This window comes from Berghia stephanieae, chromosome 11 (assembly GCF_034508935.2).
Source record: "Berghia stephanieae isolate SIO BIC M18660-M18661 chromosome 11, UCSD_Bste_1.3, whole genome shotgun sequence".
Taxonomy (NCBI): domain Eukaryota; kingdom Metazoa; phylum Mollusca; class Gastropoda; order Nudibranchia; family Aeolidiidae; genus Berghia; species Berghia stephanieae.
The window spans coordinates 41,677,816-41,697,358 of record NC_088370.1 but is presented as its reverse complement, the minus strand read 5'-3'; the positions used below and the strand labels follow the sequence as shown (position 1 = coordinate 41,697,358).

The 19,543-nt window shown below is 35.1% G+C and overlaps 1 protein-coding gene across 2 annotated transcripts; it reads right to left on the bottom strand.

Moving 5' to 3' along the window:
* Positions 1-993: 993 nt before the first annotated feature.
* Positions 994-19,103, bottom strand: LOC144957042 (cathepsin B-like). Of its 2 annotated transcripts, none has more exons than XR_013642077.1 (9): positions 18,795-18,916; positions 13,724-13,877; positions 13,018-13,236; positions 12,152-12,267; positions 11,484-11,568; positions 9,010-9,157; positions 7,705-8,107; positions 5,831-5,959; positions 994-2,115 (listed from the first exon to the last, which is right to left on the bottom strand). XR_013642077.1 is itself a non-coding variant. In XM_078887978.1 (9 exons), exons 2-9 carry the CDS (start codon positions 13,847-13,849, stop codon positions 2,033-2,035), a joined length of 1,020 nt encoding a protein of 339 aa, XP_078744104.1. In that variant the 5' UTR covers positions 13,850-13,877; positions 18,795-19,103; the 3' UTR covers positions 994-2,032. The 2 variants fall into 2 exon arrangements, 1 of the variants encoding a protein (XP_078744104.1); XM_078887978.1 differs by having other exon boundaries at positions 7,705-7,818; positions 18,795-19,103.
* Positions 19,104-19,543: the final 440 nt, after the last annotated feature.

Genomic DNA, 19,543 nt, shown 5'->3' with positions numbered 1-19,543 from the left:
GTCTTCTATCCCCTTATATCTGTTTCCTAACATGCTTTCTGTCTTTGTCTTGGAATGACATTACTTGGTTTTGTCCTGGCCCTGGCCGGAGTCCTAAGCCTAGCTGGAAGGGAAACAGTCAAATGCATAGTTATTGTTTTGGGAGATATTTTTTTTCCTTGTATATCATCTCTATGAGTTATGTATTAGTATTATATGTTATTTTGAATGTATAATGTAAGCATTTGAGTTTGAGTGTGTTCCTCTTTGTTGGATTTTGTCCTTGTGTCCGGATGAGACTTATAGGTGATCTCAAACTAAGTACATTGGTGGTATGCCCTTGGAATCTACATCTGATCCCTATTTGTTCCCAGTTCTCCTTTGTCTTCCTTTCTCTTGTAATTGTAATTCTATAACTTTCTACTATCCCATTTTCTTTTTACTGGCGCTGATATAACCTAAATGTGTTGCAAGCGCCGTAAAACCCTTAAAAACAAAAACAATCTTTGGCTAAAAAAGAAATTGTAATAACCCCTAACAGGCGTCATGCCTCGTCCTAGATGTTAAGTGTTGCTGTTGGTTAATGACCTCTTATATAGGACTTTGATCACATTAAATGGATATTGCTCCGTATAAAATCCCAATTTAAAAAAAAAACAGAAAGAAACAAGCAATCCCATTCCAAGTCAAAGACAAAAAGCAACTAGGAGAACATGGGAGATCAAAGGACCCCAGCCAGGAATTATTTTAAAATAATGAAAAATAGAGAAAAAGGAAGTAAAAGCATAAGACTTCCATTTTTTCTATACTTTTATTGGAAAACAACATTCAAGAAACTATTACTATTATAACAGGATTATTTACTATAACTTAATTAAGATTTGGAGCTATAAAACAATGTAAAAACTTATTTATTACCGCATCCAGTTTCCAGGAGAAAACTGCATGAAAAAAAAAACACCCACACAACAATATAATTAAATAAAAATAAAGAAAAACGAAAAACACCTTGGCTATAATGAATCAATTTTTTTAGCAAATCTTTTAAAGTATTATAAAACTTAATGAAATGTAAAAATATTCAGACCTCTAGGACAATCATACAACTGGTTAATAAGTTGTTTAGCTCATCGGAAATTGTGTTTGCAACAGAATAATACTAATACGTAACTAGAATGAGCGCTTGTAAATTGATACAGTATTAACATGATAATGAAACAAAAATAATATCGTTATAACCTCATTACAGAATATATTTTGTCAGAATCCAAAACAAAAGTGCAAAATAGCCTTTACGAAGCATTTCATTGTCATTTTTGTTTATACGTATATATATTATATATCAATTACAAGGCACTTCTACGTAAATTTCACAAGTTACAAAACATTTTTTTAAATAATGGATTTCACTGGTCTTAATAAAAGCTTCCATTTTCTCATGTTATTCTCCAGATGCACAATTTCAATTTATCATGTGTTTAAAATGACGAAACATTACACAACATCAGCCAGTAAAATAACACGTGTAACTAAGGACAAATTTAAATATTATTCAACAATCTGCTCTGAAAGACATCGCAGCATGCACTAATGTGTGTTGTACAAAGCGCACTAAAACCCATAAATAACATCAACCAAACAAACACGTGTAGTGCACACAAGATGTTTTAAAGGACAAGAAGGGGAAGAAAGCACTTGGCATGGCGGTGAGTGTAAGTGGTCTTTTAATTCAACGGGACAATTTGGAAATAAACAAAATTATATAAACAAGATGAAAAAACAGGGGGTCACTACAAAATCTGCCTTTTTGATATCAAGTTTTGGGGTGATTCACAGTGCGAAGAAGAATTTGTTGATCTGAAATACAATACACCAAAATTATAATAATTCATCCAATTTGTTTTTCTTTTAAGGAAACTAGGGGGAAAGAAGGTAATATCATTTTGATTTTGACAAATTTAGCAAACCGATTGACATTCATTTCAAAAGTCACCATTCAACCTCTTTTGTTTAGTGCTCTACGGAGTTTTGATAAATCACCAAACAATGTAATTTAAAAGGTCAACTTGGGCTCTCCTGCAACAATCTGTGACTCGATTCCACATTCGTCACGACCACGGAGGATTTTGAAGAAACCTGTGGGGGAAAATGAGAAGAGGATGCGATGCGTTAGGCAAGTTGATGATGATAGTGAAAATGTTCAATCTTGTAATCTAAGCAGTCTTTCAGAGCCATTAAGACCAAGGAGCCGAAGTGAATCCCAGTTTCTATAGCATGAAACGCACAAAAGCAATCGCTTACTAACCTCTGGATAGGATGCTAGTCTATCACAAAGTACTTTCCACCAGATCTATCAAACCCAGCTACCCAATCACCACTGAGCGGACGAGGGTCAGATAAAATAATCTCGACTGCATCCAAGATCGATCTCAGTCCCTTTACGCGTGAAGCGAGTGCTCTACCAACTGAGCTATCTAGACCCCCACTCATTTTATAAACCAAGGCCGTAAAGCACAGCTCATGGTCTCGTAATAAACTCTGGACCCAAATCCTGCCTTGAACGTGCAAAGTTGAGTCCTTGGGTCTTTACACGCACTCTCTCCCCATACTCAAGTATAAAATGGGTACCTTGTCATAAACAGTGGTGTCATTGTTGGAAAATAATTGTATTATCCCCTTACAGGCGTTATATCTCACAACTGTCAAGTGTTGCTATTGGCTAGAGACCCTTTGTAAAACACTTTAAGCATGTTTAATGGAAATTGTGCCATATAAATGGGAATCTCAAATAATTTTTTTTTTTTTTTTAAAGATAAAATCACATAATACATTAACTGATTCCCTCTAAGCCAAGGGCTCCGACAAGGGCCAGGACAAAACCAAGTAACCCTATTCCAAGACAAAGACAGAAAGCAACTAAGAAAGCAGACGCAGGGGGGTAGAACATACAGCAAGTGACCCCCTGCCCATCATGGCCTTTGAATTTAATTTGTGCGCCTATGTGGTCTAGTGGTATGACACTCGCTTTCAGATTGGAAAGTCCTGGGTTGGATTCTCGCTCGGCGCATAGTTGAGTCCTTGGAAAAGACTCTTTACTCATTCTCTCAACGTACTCAGGTGTAAAATGAGTACCTGGCCGTCAACAGTGTGTGTCTCTGTCGTAGAAAATTGTAATATTGCCTAACAGGTGTTATGTCTTGTCCTACTTGTTACGTGTTGCTGTTGGTCAGGGACCCCTTGTAAAGCGCTTTGAGCAAGTTTAGTGGATATTGTGCTATATAAAAGCTCAATTGTTAATTTTTTAAAGATGATAATGATCTTGTTACAGTGGAATCTGATAAAACTAACACTGCCAGACAATAAAGATTGGTTGACCTTAACCATTTTCAACTGAACACACTTACATAACCATACCTGCCAACCTATGCTGAAAAAAAATAGGACGCTAACTAAAAAATAAAAAAAAAAGAAGAGGAGTCTGGGGGGAAAAAAATAGGGGTAAACCTAAATTTTATTTAAAAGACTTTCATCTCACTGTATATATCTCTGATACTTTTTATGAAAGTTGCCCAGCATCCCTTAAGGAGTATTACCTAGTACCACAACCTAGTTGCACTCACCAACATGAAAAATCAGTTGCACATTTTTGCATTTTTAAAACGTTTTTTTTTTTTTGGTCAAGACATGATGGATGAAAAAAATAGAAGTATTCCATATTATGGTGGGGTACTCAAAAAGAAGGGGGGGAAATCTGAGTAAATCCGATTTTATCGGGGTACTTGAAGAACAGAAAATTTGGTTTTGATTTTAATCAGAAAGTTGACTTTATGCAGAATCCATTGTATCTTTTTGGTGTTATTTTGGATTATCAGAACACAATCGAAATTGGGGAAAATAGCTGAATATTGGGAAAATAGCTGGAAATTGGGGAAATCAGGAATGAGTTCAAATATCAGGAAATTTAATAATTAACGCTCCTCTTACCAACTGTAGGAAAACTGTCACATCCGTTATGATACAAACAACATTTTTCTTATGCAGATTTGGTTTGTTCATCACAAAATTTGAAGTAACATCTTCGCTTTCTCTGTAAGAATTTAACTCACTCAATCCTATAGATTTTTGCTATTTTTAAAAATTGGGGAAAAAAAATGTATTAAAAATGAGCACGTACATAGACAGTTTTATCAACTACCATAAACATGCAAAAACTAAATATATTAGCTTTGATACGACGCCTATAATTTGTCTCAGAAAAATGTAATAAATAGGCATGAGGTAAAAGTAACCCGGGTAAACTACGGATATAGTCGGTGTTAGGGTTGAGTGAGTTAGTAGGCTTTTAACGAAATCGGGTCGAACGCCGAACCCGAACGGATATAGCCTTCTCACGTGACCATGAACGAGATCTGGATAGTGAAGACTCTCAAGCGGTATGCAGCATCGGATCTAAGGTCACGTGATAGAGGATAGCTTGGGTTGCTGTTGGCTTGTGTTAGGAGAGGGGCAATGTCAGTGTCATTCAATAGTATATAATTGTGCATGTGGCGCTCTATACAGAGAGAAAATTATAAATTGATTACGGGGGAAGGTGGGGGGAGGGGGGGGGGGGGGGGTGGGTTGACCCACAAATGATCGAGGTGTTGGGCTTCGGGTAGACCATGATACGAAATCAAAGAGAAAAGGCCGCTGGTACTTGGATGGTGGAAATGGTTGGGGGGGGGGGGGGGGGGGGGGGGGGGGGGGTAGTGGACAATCAGCATGGGATGTATATATTAACATTAATAATATAGGCAATAGATGACCAGGGATGTGTATTGTTTGTATATGTTTGTGTGTGTGTGTGTGTGTGTGTGCGCGCGCGCGTGTGTGTGTGTGTGAAAGGGATTACACAAAAACACCTTTCTCTGTAGCTTCCAAATGATTACGTATACGATAAATTTGAAACCCACATTGTTTGAATCAGCTCACTAATTAATTCCTGAGCCTTGAGATGGTGATGCAACTATTACATACAAGACCTTGCAGTCGAGACGCAGGGCTTTTGGGTTACACAACCACTATTTACCATCGGTCAGCGGTACTCTTTGATGTATACAACACTCACCGCCTTTACGCAAAGCCGCCTGCCCATAAATCAAGAGATGGTCTCCTAACTGTTCACAAGCGAACTGTCAAACGAGCAATCGATGATTGGATAAGAATCTCAAGATCTCATATAATAAGGTAAGTTTTGGAGAGGTGATATCCCCCACCCGTCATCGGACAGAACTTTCATTGCGTTATATCATATGAGCTCCGCCTCCTCTTTCTATTCGGGAGTGACGAGATTAGACGAGAGGAAGCGAGAAAAAAAATGGTCACGTGTTGGGCAAGTCGTTCGTTAGGCGAGCTTCAGTGTCTAACTATAACTCCGTATTGCTGTTTTGTAAAAAAGCTTGTTTTGCAGCATAAAATTACATATATTAACTCACTCAAACCTAACACCGACTATATCCGTAGTTTACCTATGTTACTTTTACCCCATGCTTAGTTATTACATTTTTATGAGACAAATTATAAGCGTAGTATCAATGCTGTTTTCAGTTTTCACATGTTAATGATAACTGAATAAAACTATCTATGTACATGCTCATTTTTAATACATTTTTTCCAATTTTGAAAAGTAGCAAAAATCTCTATGATTTATTGAGTCTGTTTGCCTCTGACTGACTCTCTTTGAGTGTAAAGAAATATACTTTCGTGACGGCTAGATCTGATATTTCAGGGGGGGGGAAATCCTGAAAATGGTCGGTAAGGAGAGAGTTAAAATTGGGAGAGTTGGCAGGTCTGAGAAAGCCTTTCCTTTTACCCTTATCTCCCCAGTCGGGATTCCAAGAGTTGGCGACAAGCCAGTACTTAGTGTTGTCCTCAACACCGTAGCCGATAATCTTCACAGCATGGCCACCCAAGGGACTACCAGATGTATGTTTGTACACACCTAGAAAGAAAAAGAAATAAAAACCCAATAAAATAGAACAACATAGTCATTTATTATGACCTGCAGTGAAAATTTATGGAAAAGTGGCATCTCTGTTCCAACCATGGGTGCCAGCAGGAAGAAGTGCTGAAACCTGAAACTAAAATCTCGACACTTTGCCAAACCTGAAAATGTTCTTACTGAAAATGCGGCCTAAACTTTACTCTTATTTCATCGCCGTTTTATACCATTATTAAATGATTACACAGCAAACATATTGACAAAGTGAGGAAATTAATTTGATTTTAAAACCAACTTATAACACTGAAACCGGAGGTATTTGACTTCGAGATATCGCGAAACCGGAATGAACCGGAAAACTGGCACCCATGGTTCCAACTGTCCCTGATCCGTTTCAATCTATTCCTAGAAACCATCCTCAATGGCACATTACAACTGGAGATAGCAATATGCAGAGATGTTTGTTTTGTGTTGTTCATTCATGAGTCAGATTTACATCCTTTATCTTTATCTCCATTTTATTGACTTATTTGGGCACCTCTATTTATTAGAGATGTGAAACTTATCAAGTAGCAATAGGGTTTTAATAATGGACGTAAACATCCTCTCGCTCACAATGTTTTATATTTATAGGTAATACAAACAGAATTTTATACAAGTTTTCACAGCTTTCTATATATTCAGATGGGTGATTTCTTCTCACTAATTTCTCCCAGACTATAAACTTTTTGTGTATTTGTACAATTAATAATGGTGTATATTTTATTTTAAATCATACCATCAATTTTCAAGTGTTTTATGTCTCCTCATTTTTCATTTTAACCTCCGGTACAACACTTCCAGTCCATAGGAGGAAGAACTGTCTACAAACTTTCAACATCGACTAATTTAGCAGGCAGAAACTAATTTAACACCGCGATCACGAACATGATACCTCTGATAGATGCTCAAAATGTAGTAAACAAAAATGAATATAACAGCCTCACAAAAAGAACAAAATAACAAACTAAACACGGAACGGTTCAGGCTCAAAACCCTTCTTCAGCCGACAACAAAAAAAAAGCAAAACCAATAAAGACAAAAATAGATTACTAAATTCCAGATAGACGACATAGATCACATAGATCTCTGTCGTCTATCTGGAATTGAGGAATGTATTCGTGTCTTTATTGTTTTTCTGTTGTTGGCTGAAGAAGGGTTTTGAGCCCGAAACGTTCCGTGTTTGGTATTTTGTTCTTTTTTAAAGCTGTTATATTCATAATTTTTGTTGAATACTTTTTAGTCCACAGCTTCTGGCAGCCTAGTATCACTAATAGATGCCCAAGCAATATTCTACCCACCCGTAGTAGGTAGCCGATTACTGACATAAATGAGTGACCCAGAGATTGGGTTGGGAAATGGGAAATGCAGAGTAAGTTGAAAAATAGTGAAGAAGATATTCTGCTGGGAAAGTCATTTTAATAATAATAATAATAATAATAATAATAATAATAATAATAATAATAATAATAATAATAATAATAATAATAATAATAATAATAACAATAATAAATAGGAGAAGAAGAAGAAGAAGAAGAAGAAGAAGAAGAAGAAGAAGAAGAAGAAGAAGAAGAAGAAGAAGAAGAAGAAGAAGAAGAAGAAGAAGAAGAAGAAGAAGAAGAAGAAGAAGAAGAAGAAGAAGAAGGTGAAGAAGAAGAATATTATTTTCATATTACAAAACTTTTCCCATCATACAAAGCACATACCAGATTTGTATTGGAGGAAGTCGGCATAGACAGTGAAAGCAGCCTCGACAGGTCCATTTTCAACCAATTCTTGCATGATGTTGTCCTCACCACTGACGTGGTAGGAACTGGCACCTGGTCAATGACATAGAAGAGAAATTTTTTTTTAAATAAAAAAAAAATTAAAATGGAGCTTTTATATGGCGCAATATCCGCTAAAAGTGCTCAAAGCACTTTACAAGGGGTCCCTGACCATCAGCAACACGTAACATGGAGAACGAAACATGACGCCTGTTAGGCGATATTACAATATTTTTCCGACAGAGGAAGTTGGTATAGACAGTGAAAGCAGCCTCGACAGGTCCATTCTCAACCAATTCTTGCATGATGTTGTCCTCGCCACTGACGTGGTAGGAACTGGCACCTAGTCAGTGACATAGAGGAGAGAATTAGATAGAGTTGTGCTTTTAGAGTCATGGGATCTAATAGAGCTAGAGTTTATAACTGGTTTCTATAGTGTGAAACAGAGAATAACGAATGCTTGCTATCTTTAAGATAGAAAATAGAGCATAGAGCATTTATAATATATAGCGTAATATCCACTAAACGTGCTCACAGCCCCTTACAAGGGGTCTGTGACCAACAGCAACACAAGTATTTTTTTAAAATTAAACAAAAATGCTACATACAAATAAATAAACTTTATTGTTGATGACAACCATTACGAGTTAGCGATTTGCTTAGCTTTTAAACCTTCAGGGAGTATTCTTTTTTCTGACCTTTAAACTGCGGTAAATTAAGAAAATGAAAATTCTTTCACATTGCAACCAAATTGCTGCAAAATCAAAATTTGTTGGAATATTTCTTCCATTTCCATAAGTCCATAATTATCATCAAATTTCTGTAACTTTTTTTTTTTTAGCTTTTTACATAGCGCAATATCCACTAAACATGCTCAAAGCGCTTTACAAGGTGACCCTGGCCAACAGCAACACTTAACATGTGGGACAAGACATGACGCCTGTTAGGCGATATTACAATTTTTTAGGACAGAGACAACGCTGTTGACGGCTAGGTACTCATTTTACACCCGAATACGGTGAGAGAATGTGAGTAAAAAGCCTTTTCCAAGGACTCAACTATGCGCCGAGCGAGGCTGGAACCCAGGACCTTCCGATCCAAAAGCGAGTGTTATACCACAAGACGACAGCCGCACAAACAATTACGGATGATCCATAAAAGCAGACAGATTGACAGGTTTGTCTAGTAGATCAGGTAAAAACATCTCTCACAAATAATAAACCAATATCGACCAAACACACTTACCATAATGTTTGTCCTTGTCAAAGGAAACAGGGTAACCGGAGCGGCACTGCTTCTTGCATTCAGGGGTTGGGGTCTCCTTCTTGGAGCATGGTTTCAATTTGCCCACGACGTGGTGGTCACATGCTGCAACCAAGTAAGGCTGGCAACCCTGTGAACGATAGTAAAACAAACATGCTTCTATGAGCAGGAATTGGGGTCAGAGGCCAAAATTAACTAAGCAGAAGAAAAAAAAAAGAAAAGAAAAAAAATAATTTTTTTAATAAAAAAATTTGTATCAACCAAAAATAAAACTGTTTGCTCACATTTATATTGGTTGCAACTGTCATATATTATATATATTATATTATATATATATATATTATATTATATATATATAATATATATATATATATATATATATATTATATATATATATATATTAATATATATATGACAGTTGCAACCAATATAAATGATACAAATTTTGTTTCCTATCAAAATCCTGCTTAAATTGATTTTTTTTTCTGGCGCAGGTCTGAAATTCATTGTTATTGTTCTCATGAATAAGTTTACAGACATTATGATCTTTTGGGGGTTTTCCACTAATGGAGAAAGCCCCAAAAAATAATTATGAGAACAATAACAATGAATTTCAGACCTGCACCAGAAAAAAAAAAATAAGCAAAATTTCAATAAATAAGCAAAAAAAAAATCTGTATCAACCAAAAATGTAAATGTTTGTTCATATTTATATTGATTGCAAATTTGAAATGCTTAAGAATTCTCACATTTCATTTAATTTGGCCTGGTATTCATTTCTGAGTAAAACAATAGAGTTTTCATCCAACTATGTCTGGAATTTTAGTTTTAAAAATCGGATTCAGAAAGGTAAAAAAATCCCAAAATGTCAATCAACATAAAAACTCGGTAAACTAAACCAGTTTGAGAGACAGTGTGATACAAAACTGTATCATCATCTTGTGCTGAGCTTAGTAGCATTGGCAGTCATGGCTCTATACTCCCCTTTTTTTTCAGTTGCTGTAATGGTGTTGCTGTTTCTTTCGGTTCCCAGCTAGTCTGTCAGGGAATCCATAATTTTAACTCTCTCTGCTGTTTCTTTCGGTTCCCAGCTAGTCTGTCAGGGAATCCATAATTTTAACTCTCTCTGCTGTTTCTTTCGGTTCCCAGCTAGTCTGTCAGGGAATCCATCATTTTAACCCTCTATCTGCTGTTTCTTTCCATTCCCAGCTAGTCTGTCAGGGAATCCATCATTTTAACTCTCTATCTGCTGTTTCTTTTCGTTCCCAGCTAGTCTGTCAGGGAATCCATCATTTTAACTCTCTATCTTTCAGAGGTTATCTTCCATGTTAACTTTCTGATCACATTCAGTTTTTTTCCAGGCCCTCTCTTCTCATCACATGACCAAGAAACTTTGCCCACCTTTAACGTATTTTATTGTGCCGACTACTAATCTTATACACCCAGCCTCTTTCAGGTCATCCTCAAAACTGTATTCATTTATTAATATATTACATTATTAGAAGTGTGGGTCAGGAAAAGACAAGACTTGTCTGAATGCCGGGTTGGATCATCCTTGGAAAAGGAATAAGCCAACAGGAGGGGAACTAATTGAAGATCCCTGTAAAAGTCTCCCAGGTCTACAGGATCAACCAAGAAAATACTGGGTAGCTGCAAATAGACTATGGTCAAGACATACAAGAACAGCTGCCAACATGCACAAATGGGGGCTCCAAAAATCACCAACATGCCCAAAGTGCAACCAAGCACCACAAGATGCAAACTACCTCGTACTAGATTGGCCAGAGACAAAACTGGAAGGGAGATTTGAAACCATCAACAAATGTGATGAGGACTTCAGAAACTGGGTTGATACCTTGAACATAGAAGTGTAGCCGAGCAATACTACTAATATATTACAATCCCACATCACCAAGACAGTTCCCACAGAATGTTTTTTCCCGTCCAAGTAATTAATGTATAGACTATCTAGTAGTCTTGGGTCAAAACAAATTTAAGCGTTAAAGTACATTTTAAAAAGTCTTCTTAACCCCCTCCTTGCCACCCCTATGAAAATCGTCACATTTGTTACGATGCAGCCAACATTTTTGTCATTCTAATTTCTTTTGTACATCATAATATTTGAACAAAAATGTTTGCTATAGTTAAAGTATATTCACACTGTGTTGAAGAGGTCGTTTAGCAAAAAAAAAAATTTTAATATATATATTGCAAGAACTTACAGATTTTGTGTTTGAGTGAACTAAATCTATTTTTGTATAGGTTGGGTGTGAAGTTTTGGGGACAATCTGGAAAATGGCCGGTAAGGAAAGAGTTAAAGAGTGTTTTCAAAAAATTGAAATTTAATCAAGCGTATGCTTCTCAGCAAAATGCGTACAAGTGTAAAATGAGCAAAAACGCATAAGAATACGCATTTTTTCATTAGGTTGGCAGCACAGTCAGTGGCATGTACGTACCTGTTGACTGTTGTATTGTCCACCACTGACCAGACCTTCATGCTGGTAGTAACGCCAGGCTTCTGCAGGGAAACCTCCATTGCAACTGGAATAAACAAGAACACATGATGATAATGTCAATTGTGAACCTTAATCTCAAAAGGGTGGAGGTCCTGATAGCTCAGTTGGTAGAGCACTCCCTTCACAAGTAAAGGGACCGAGATCGAACCTGGGTGCAGTCGGGATTCCCCCCCTCCCCCCGCTATCCAACCATATTGGGTAGCTGGGTCTGTTAGATCTGATAGACTAGCGTCCTATCCAAAGGGTAGCAAGCAATTGCTATTGTCCATTTCACACTTTAGAAGAAACCAGAGATAAACTCCGGCTCCATGGGCCAAATGGCTCTGACTAACTACTTATCTCAAAAGGGATGAATTGGACCAGGAAATGTGAATTTTTAAAATAAGATGACACACAATACAAAATTCAAATTCTTACCAAAGAAAAAGAAAATTTATTCTCCATTTTAAGAAAGAGAAAATAACTCCAAGTGTCAAATTTAAGGTTAAAGATTCAATTTCCAGCACCTGACCTGGGTCATCGACCAAAGCAAAATGTGAAATCAAGCCGAAAATTACATTCAGTTATCAGAGCTGCATAGATCTAGCACTACTGCTACACCCACTCACCCGTTTCCACAATCGAAACAGCAGGCCATAAGGTCTTCGGCAGAGACGTGGAAGTTGACCTTTCCACCAGATTTGATGCAGATTCTGTCAGTCATTGCCTCAACGGCACCAAATGACTGGAATGCGATAGAGAAATAGTAAGATATTACACGCTTTATTTTTTAAAAATATAATAAATAAAATAAATTAAACTAAGTGCTTTAAACAACGATTTAAGACTATCAATAAATTTTGCTTCTATTATCCTTCTGGGCAGGCCATTCCACACAAGAGGCCCAGTGTGGGTAAAGGAAAGGGCGCCATAAAATTTATAATTAAAATTATTTCCGAGAGAAAGCTTTGTTTTAACCTATAACAATCTCAATTTAGAGCTGTACTCTCTTGTCTTAATGCTGACCCCTGTGAAGAATATAGAAATTAAAATTGTCTCAAATATCGGGAACCTCTGTGGTGTAATGGTAGCACATCTGACCGGTACTCAGAGGGTTTAGGGTCAAAGCCCCAGTAGAGGAAGACTGTTATTTTTGGGGATAGTTTTTTTTGTCGTGCATTTTTCTTTCTTGCCTTGTCAGACCGTAGCCATCATAAACTTATAGCTTGACACTGACCAAAAAAATGATGTCAAAAGACAAGTCTTTGCCCACAAAAGAAAACAAGTCGTGAATTGTATTCAATAGGTCAACCAATGGAATCACTTTTTCCCTTGAGCTTTACTAACAAAAACTCACTAGATGGAGCAAAAACTTTTTTAAAAATGACGTCAAACTGTAAGTCCTAGTGGGTTCTTGTATCAGGCTACGGTCAGACACCTTTTCACACTCCCTCTTGTTCAGATATTTATAATAAAAATACAAACAATTAATTACCCAGCATGAGCCACAATCCCCTTGATCTCTCACTTCCTTCAGAGACGTGCAGTTTGGCCATTTTTCCCTTGGGTCAAAGTCAGATGGCAGATTAGTAGCGAGGACCCCGAATTCTTTCTTAGGCAGCTGATGGGCTAATTCGTGAGATTTCTTCATGTCTGGAACTCCAAGAAGTTTCCTGACGTGGTGTGTCACAGACTGATCAAAATTTCTACGGGCCTAAAAAAGACCCCCCAAAAAAAGGGTAAAAAGAAAATGCAGATTCAAGGCATTTAAATTTGTTTATAGCTTAATAGCTCTTAAATCTATTATGATATAAAGTGAAGTGATCTGATAGCATTACAACAATCTTTTAACTTTAGGGTTTCTACATAAAAATGACGTGACATGACTTAAGCATGAGGCTCAGTGCAGCACCACAAAAGAACTACAGGCTAGATTTCTTGCTAAAAATCCTACAAAGACGTTCAAATCTGGGTACCACATGTGAAGGTCAATGTAGTAATGCCACTGGACCATCTTTCCCACAAAGGCGAACAGTTAAAATTAAAGAAAAGCAGTTAAACCAAATTAAAAAATAAAAATAATAAAAACACCGAAGACCAAAGAGCTTGTAGAAGGAATGGAAATGGCTAAAATAAAAAATTTTTAAAAGATTTTGAAAGAAAATTTTTTGCCCTGGAATGTCTAATAAATAAACATTTACCGTCCATGTCTTTGCAAACTTGTTGATGTAATAAATCTCATCGTCAGAAAGAATGCCGAAATCTGGTTTCATCAGCTGACAGGTGGCCACACCCACCAACAGCAACGTCACAACCACTTTTAACATCTTTGAGAAATGTTATATCTTAACCCCCCTGGAAAATCATAAAAAGAACATTTTAAATAAATATACAAAGTGTCCTTGGGATTTATCTTGAGAGAAGTACAGTTCGGTGATTCAGTGGTACGGAGTCCTGTCTATTCACTATAGTCAAGCAATGTTAAGCATGGTCAATGGCTGGATGGGTGATGTTGATCATGGAAAACCTTGGTCCCAAGGCTGTGTCCTTGGATAACAACACATATTCAGACATGCCTCTTTTAAAATTTATGAGTACCTAGCTATAGACAGTGACGGAAATGGTAGCAGGTGACTAGTGCTGTATGAAATGGAAATATGGTTCCGTATGACTTGCTAAAGAAATAAATGAAACTTTAGACAGCGCATAGAGTGTATGGTAAATCTGTGAAATTGCGCTTCATAAATGTTCATGTATCTATTTATAACCCCAGAGATGCCAACTAGAAATTTCAAATTCCTTACTGAAGATTAAAACAAACACATATTATTCTGAAACAAACAAACAAAACTAAAAATAAAATAATAAAAATAAATTATTTACTTTTAAAATTTTTTTTAACAGAAACTATCATTTTGCGTATTTGCATACTGGGCATGGAAATTAGTAAAAATTACATATTTTGCGTACAGTTTGGCATCTCTGCAATCCATGCATCAGCCGATACTGTATCCCTATACTGAGAGATAGAGGCTTTAGAAGTATCTTGTTCAAGAAAAAAAAAACCGAGACAACAAAACACTGTTATAATTATAATTAAAATGGAATTTGGGCCAAACAGATTTTTAAAACAATCTTTGACATCAGAATGGTCCATTGTATTCATACACACAGCTTAAGGGTCTGTGCGTTAATTAACATAATTATCATAATAAAGGGCTAATATTAAACATATGTCGCTATCAGTTACCTAATGTCTGACTATTAAAACTGACATGCAACATATACTTATTTACAAGTCTGATACCAAAAATTGTTACGCAGGCTCATTTTTATCACTATGGAAATACTCCTAAAACAAAGCAAAATGTTGTCCATTACAACAATGTTAAAATCAAGCCTATGGTCAATGGTTCTCTGGGCTATTTTTACAGTCATTATCTCGCACAACCTTTGCGTTTAGGTCATCAACATTATAGTAGGTTTGTCATGCTTTGGAGTCTCTTGTACGGTTTGATCTAGCTTTTCATAGAAGATTTATTTTTCGTCCTCACTCTAGTTCTCTTGTGAGGCATAACAAACAATTCCTGTCACTTTAGACTTGAGCAATCGTTCTTCCCTTGGCTTCCATTCTAATTCTAGTCCTTCTTGCTTTTTTTATATTATATATATATATATATATATATATATATATATATATATATATATAATATAATAATAATAATTATAATAGTAATAGACGAGTGACGCCGTGTAAATGTAAAAATAAAAAACAACAACCCGAGAACCATCTCTACGGTACTGTAAAAATAAAAATAGCCACTGCGTATAATTATATTTCCTTTTAGACCTGTGCGAATGTTGGCAAGTTGACTAATACTAATACAAATACTACTAATGGAAGAGTAGCAATTTTATACCGGGAAGAGAATTTTGATGTTTTTATCAAAAGACAGAATGAATGTCTGTCAAATCTTTATATTCCTTCCATTTACTCATTAGGATCTATTACAAATATATTATAAATGTCACTCAAGACAGACAGAAAACAAATATAAAGTAAAGGTAAAAACAAATTCTCAGAAACAGGACAAATGACCAGAGGCAACAAAAAAAGTACAAATTTTATTATAAATGAATAAAATAAATAAATAAACGGGTTTACAAATAAATGAATGAAAAACAAAACATATAAACAAAAAAATTAAAATAGGGAAAGAAAGAAAAACACATCTGTCTAGTTTCCTCAGAAATAAAGCACGTGACGTATCAAAATCAGACAAGGAAGGGAAAAAAAACCCACCAAACCGTTGCACAGAAACATATTAATCAGACACAACAAATAATAATTTTTTAAAACTAAAAAATAGAACAAATAATCAGAGCAAAATAAATAATTTTAAAAATCAAACAAGAATCAGAAGAAAAAAAATAATCATTGAATTCATATAACTATAACTATAAACTCTCGCTCAGAATCAGAAACAAAACAACACAATTTTAGACTTGGACCTGACTGAATAACAAAGATTGGAACTGACATGTGATTTAAACCACTCGGCTCTCTATCAAGAAAGACGTCTGGGTAACTTTAAAGTCCATACATGTGCTGGATAGTTTTCCACCAATTTTGAGTAGAATTTGTGCTTCATTGCTATGGTTATTTTTATCTCTGAATTGAATCAGTCTGATTCTGTTATGTTGTTCATTGTTTGTCAAGTTTTGCCGTGAACAAAGACAGAACTCCGTGTTAGTGTTTAAAATTTGGCTGTCATTATTCCCAGACGCCTGTCTGGGGATAATAAAAATTCGTTATCCCCAGACAGGTGTCTGGGGATAACCAATTTTTGTTATCCCCAGACACCTGTCTGGGGATACTATCCCCAGACGCATGTAGCAAGTGGGCAGAAAGATTTTATGCAAAATGCCAAACTAGGCGTGAAAAATACCAAATATTCTGGAAAAAATACTAGTGGTTGTGTCCCAAAACAGTTAATATATCAAGTGATATTTAACACAAGATGAAAGTAAATAGTGATCAAATGTCAAATCCAGCTCTTTTAAAAAAAATATTTTAAAGCAAATGGATCAATGAAATTTCTTTTGTTACTTTGATCTGAAAACGTCAAACTGGCAATTCGACTTTTTATTTTCAACCAGGAAGAAAGTTGTTAATCATCAAATCTGTTCATAGTCCACCAACCATTTAAATTTTCATTACCTACCTACCTGTTAACTTTATTGATCATCTCTTGTTTCTATAATTTGCTCAATCTGGCCACAATTTTGGGGGCGACCGGGAATAATTTTTATGTCGCGGACGAATTCCTAGGCCATGGTGTTGTTCGCCCCAAAGCCCAAAACCCACACCTGCTATTTTCCTGTCTGCTTCGCACAAGACAATACAATTTAGTATCACACGTCCACAAAACTAGATCCAACAACATATTTTTATTCGAATCAGAGATGTTAAATAACTACCAAAACAAGGAAGCAAAAATGGTGGATAGCTCATATATGATGAATTTAAAATATTCCGATAGCGGTGTGAATAGGCAGCTCAGTGGGTAAGGCCACCTTTCATTTTACCCCTTTTAGCTGCACAGATTCGACCCAGTCGCGACCGACCCCCCCCCCCCCCCCACTCATTTTTTTTTTTTTTTACTTTTCTTTCTTTCTTCCCAATTGATATTCATTGTTTTCACTTTTGTTACGAGTTCCGAGCAAGAGTTTTTTTTTAATCAGTTGAATTTTTTATTTCTCCGGTAATATTATTTCATTATTTAATTTGCTCTAGATCTATTATTGTTTTTTTTTTTGTTTTGGTCAATGATAATAATAATAATAATAATAATAATAATAATAATAATAATAATAATAATAATAATAATAATAATAATAATAATAATAATAATAATAATTGTAATATTTGTTACTATTATTACTATTACCATCATAATCATTATTATATTATTATCAATAATAGTATTATTTTTATTATTAATACTCTTATTATCATACTGTTACTATTATTATTATTATTATTATTATTATATTATTATTATTATTATTATTATTATTATTATTATTATTATTATTATTATAATTATTATTATTATTATTATAATTATTATAATTATTATTATTATTATAATTATTATAATTATTATTATTATTATTATTATTATTATTATTATTATTATTATTATTATTATTTATTATTATTATTTATTATTATTATTATTATTATTATATTATTATTATTATTATTATTATTATTATTATTATTTTATTATCATTATTGTTAACTCTATTCCCTGCTCCGAGGGAAATCTCTCTTTTTCTTTTTTTTTTTTAATATTTTGACCTAAACCTTAGAGTTTTTTGTTTGCTAAACCTTTATGTCAATGTTCCGTTTCTGAGCATGAATTTCTTAAATTGTTTTTATTTTTAAAACAATTATTGTTTTTATTTTTTAAAACAATTATTGTTTTTTTTTCTCCTCTATCTGACCATTTGGTCGCTCTCTGAATATTTCTGTTTGTTTGCTTTTTAATTATTTATTCTTTTTAGACACTATTTGAGATCGGAGTGGGGACGAATATATTTGCTAGAAACTAGAAAAAAAAAAAAAAAAAAAAAGAGAGAGAGAGAGAGAGAGAGAGAGAGAGAGAGAGAGAGAGAGAGAGAGAGAGAGAGAGAGAGAGTTTAATAATAAAAAAAAAGAGGTGGGGGGAGGATGGGTGGGACATTTATCCCTTTCAACGTTCTGTAAAAAGAAGACGGAATTTAAAAAAAAAAAAAAGTGACGTTACCAGGATTCGAACCCACAACGTCGATTATGGTCAAACTTCCAGGGCAGACGACTAAACCATTCGGCCATGACACCCACTTCGAAGTCGACGCATATTGTGTATATGTAGTAACGACTGATTTTAATGTTGGTTAATTTTATGTTTTTATAGATATTTTATTAACTTTCCTTATTTCTATGTGCATCTGGAAACATTCCATATTCTGGAATGTGGATAATTGTTTAAAAGAGCGGAGTTTCAAATATGCGTCTGGGGATAATGAAAATTCGTTATCCCCAGACAGGTGTCTGGGGATAACAAATTTTTATTATCCCCAGACAGGTGTCTGGGGATAATCACAGCGTTAAAATTTAAAGAATCAATATCAAAACACTATGATGGCATATTAAAAATGTTGCCTTAATATAATTAATTCAATAATATCATTATATTATGTTGTTTCAATCGGAAAACTTACTGTATCTAGATGTATATCATCAACCACACTCGCAAGTCAACGATAATATTCCAAAGACGCTACTTTTCGCCTCTCCTCAAATTTTGTTGATCATCGAAGTCACGAGGGTGGCAGAGTTGTGGTCATGTGACATCGGAGCATGTGACATAAGGGTTTGTCAATACACACGCGTATGCAGTATAGTGATGCCCAAAATTGACTAGGTGGCACGTTGGGTCTGGTACATAGTGACCTTTACTGGTCAGGTGAGAACTTGTCATGTTAATAAAATCCATTTTAAATATTCAATGTAAAAATCACGTAAAATCACTTTTAAAAATCCAGTTAGAATCCGACAACAGTTATATGAAATGAGAGAACACGGTGTCACAAATACAACAATATAATATATATAAAGTCCGGAGTATAACAATGAGGTGGCAGTAATTGCATTGAATCGTTACCCGTTATTGGTTCTTTGTTGTTTCTGTTTTTAAGGGTTTTACGGCGCTTGCAACACTTTAAGGTCATACCAGCGCCAGTAAAAAAAAAGAAAAAGAAGAAAATAGGATAGTAAAAAGTTCTAGAATTACAATTAAAGCACCCAAGAAAAAGCAAGACAAAGGGGATTTGCATCAAATAGAAAACAGATGTAGATTCCAAGAGCACGCTATCAAAGTACTTAGTTTGAGATCACCTAAAAGTCTCATCCAGGTCCCAACTAAGAGGAACACACTCAAATGCCAATCATTTTCCGCTCTAAGCAGTGG

Excerpts from the sequence above, each read along its gene's own strand:
- LOC144957042 (XM_078887978.1), bottom strand. The coding sequence starts at position 13,849 with ATGTTAAAAGTGGTTGTGACGTTGCTGTTGGTGGGTGTGGCCACCTGT. Across the intron at positions 13,237-13,723 it reads AGTTTGCAAAGACATGGACG|GCCCGTAGAAATTTTGATCA; the intron begins GTAAATGTTTAT and ends GGTCTTTTTTAG. Across the intron at positions 9,158-11,483 it reads GACAATACAACAGTCAACAG|GGTTGCCAGCCTTACTTGGT; the intron begins GTACGTACATGC and ends TATCGTTCACAG.